Source organism: Penaeus chinensis, chromosome 5 (genome assembly GCF_019202785.1).
Source record: "Penaeus chinensis breed Huanghai No. 1 chromosome 5, ASM1920278v2, whole genome shotgun sequence".
Lineage (NCBI taxonomy): Eukaryota > Metazoa > Arthropoda > Malacostraca > Decapoda > Penaeidae > Penaeus > Penaeus chinensis.
Genome location: NC_061823.1, coordinates 4,779,307 through 4,781,806, shown reverse-complemented (window position 1 = coordinate 4,781,806; position 2,500 = coordinate 4,779,307). Strand labels below are relative to the sequence as shown.

Here is a 2,500-nt window from a genome sequence, read left to right as displayed (position 1 = left end):
GATACGGCGCACACGAGGCTATGTATTCGCGGAACCTCTTTGGACTGGAGAACGTCGCTAATATGCATAAGGTAAAGGTCGTGTGGGCGCATGGGTGAATGAGTGGGTCGGTGGGTGAGTGAGTGGGTCTGGTGGGTCGGTGGTTGGGCTGGTTGGTGACTGAGTGGAGCGGTGGGAGAGTGAGTGGGTCTGGTGGGTCGGTGGGTGGGCTGGTTGGTGACTGAGTGGAGCGGTGGGAGAGTGAGTGGGTCTGGTGGGTCGGTGGGTGGGCTGGTTGGTGACTGAGTGGAGCTGTGGGAGAGTGAGTGGGTCTGGTGGGTCGGTGGGTGGGCTGGTTGGTGACTGAGTGGAGCGGTGGGAGAGTGAGTGGGTCTGGTGGGTCGGTGGGTGGGTGAGTGAGCTAGTTGGTGAATGGGTGGGTTGGTGGGTGAGTGAGTGAGTCTGGTGGGTCGGAGGGTGGGTGAGTGGGCTGGTTGGTGAATGCGTGGGTTAGTGTGTAGGTCAGCGGGTGAGTGATTGGGCTGGTGGGTGAGTGGGCTGGTTGGTGGGCGAATGAGTGGGGTGGTGGGTAAGTGAGTGGGCTGGTGGATGAATGATTTGGCTGATGGGGAATGCGTAGGCTTGTAGGTGAATGAGTGGGTCTGTGGGTGAGTGAATAGGGTGGTGGGTCTGTGGATGAGTGAGTGGGATGAAGCCTGGGTGAGTGGATCGTTAGGCAGATGAGTAGGTCGCGGGTTGGGTGAATGGGTCGATGGGAAAGTGAGTGGGGAGAGTGGGTTAATGAGTCAGTGGGTGTATTGATGGATTGATATAAGTGGGTCGGTGGGTGGGTGAGTGGACTGAATGTGTCTGGGGACGGGTGAGTAAGTTGGTGGGTTGATGAGTGGTCCGATGAACGGATGAGTTGGTGAATAGGTGGATGATTAAATAGTTGGATGGGGAAGTGAGTCGATGAGTGGTTGAATGAGTAAGTGGGTTAGTGGTGGGCGACAGGTTGGTGAGTAGTGGGTGAAAAGGGTTGGGTGTCGGGGAGGGGAAAAGAGGGGATAGGGGAGATTTAGAAGACTGGAAAAAAGATGGGAAGGAATGAAGAGATAGAGAGAGGGAGGAGGTAAAGAGGGGAAGAGGAAGAGAGAGAGAGAGCAAGAGAGAAAGAGAGAGACCCAGACAAACAGAGAGAAGGATGGGAGAATAAAAACCGAGACGGGTAATCAGATAAATAACTAAAAAGGAATGTGATAAGAAAATACGGAGAATAACCAGGGAAAGATAAACACGTCAAAAAGAAATCAATCCGACCTTCTCACAGCTTTCCTCCTCCCCCCCCCCCCCCCCACAGCTTCCCCCCTCGGGCTTCCGCGTCACCATCCTGCCCATGAAGATCGGCGGAGGGAGCGGCGCCCCCGCTCGCATCGTCGCCGAACTGGACCAGCGCGCCGAGCCCCTCGCCAGCGCCTCCTCCAGGAACGCGGGCGTGTCCCTGGCCACTCTCCTGCCCGTGTTCCTGCCCGTCCTGATCGCGGCGGTGTTCGGGAAGAGGGGGGCGTGAGTGGATGGGCGTGCGGAGTCTTTATGGGCGTGCGGAGTCTGGATTGGCGTACGGAGTCTGGATGAGCGTGCGGAGTCTGGATGATTCGTGCGGAGTCTGGATGATTCGTGCGGAGTCTGGATGATTCGTGCGGAGTCTGGATGGGCGAGCGAAGGCCTTGGGTAAACCTGCTGGGTGTTGGACTTGATACAGATAATATGTATTTTTTTTTTTAATGATTAAATTTTCTTAAGTCATATTTGATACTCTCACAGATGAGACATAAGATCTATTATAATATGTCAGCAAAAATAGATTAAGACATTTGTTGCAATAAAACATCAGGGTTGAATTCACATGATTTGTTTTGGTATGTGGGATGGAAATAAAGGTTTGTGTGTTTGTAACTTTAGATAGATTTTTCTTTTCGCTTGTCCGTAAGATATGAACTTTTAATGGAGAAAAGGACTCAGGAAATGTGTTTATGTAATTACTAATAAATGGAATGTTTGATGTGATTAAAGCATAGAACACATACGATGGGGTTTTACTGTATGTGTCATATATTATAATACATTTTCGTTGCATACAAATATTTACAGACAAAGAAAGACCGCGTATGTGTGTGTGTGTGTGTGTGTGTGTGTGTGTGTGTGTGTGTGTTTGTGTACATGTGTGTGCGTGCATGTGTGTGCGTGCATGTGTGTGTGTGTGTGTGTGTGTGTGTGAGTGTGTGTGTGTATGTGTGTGTGTGTGTGTGTGTGTGTGTGTGTGTGTGTGTGTGTGTGTGTGTGTGTGTGCATGTATGTGTGTGTGTGTGTGTGTGTCATTTAACCTGAAAGTATGAAGATGAAATTAAGCAGCCTGAAAGAATGACCAAAGACCGAGATGAAGAGTCAAGGTTTGATTCCCAATAGGTAACTTTTTAACAGGATCAGACTCCAAGTTCTCAGGAGTTCTGTTGTGAATCCG

The 2,500-nt window shown here is 50.7% G+C and overlaps 1 protein-coding gene across 1 annotated transcript in view; it reads left to right on the top strand.

The window, feature by feature from the left end:
- The window catches only part of LOC125025769 (isatin hydrolase-like), a 12,758-nt gene extending 10,693 nt beyond the window's left edge, over positions 1-2,065 (top strand). The window contains exons 5-6 of the mRNA XM_047613978.1: positions 1-71; positions 1,340-2,065. The exon at positions 1-71 is cut by the window's left edge and continues 117 nt beyond it. Coding sequence (XP_047469934.1) covers positions 1-71; positions 1,340-1,549 — 281 coding nt within the window. The 3' untranslated portion in view covers positions 1,550-2,065. The remainder of the gene's footprint in view (positions 72-1,339) is intronic.
- Positions 2,066-2,500: the final 435 nt, after the last annotated feature.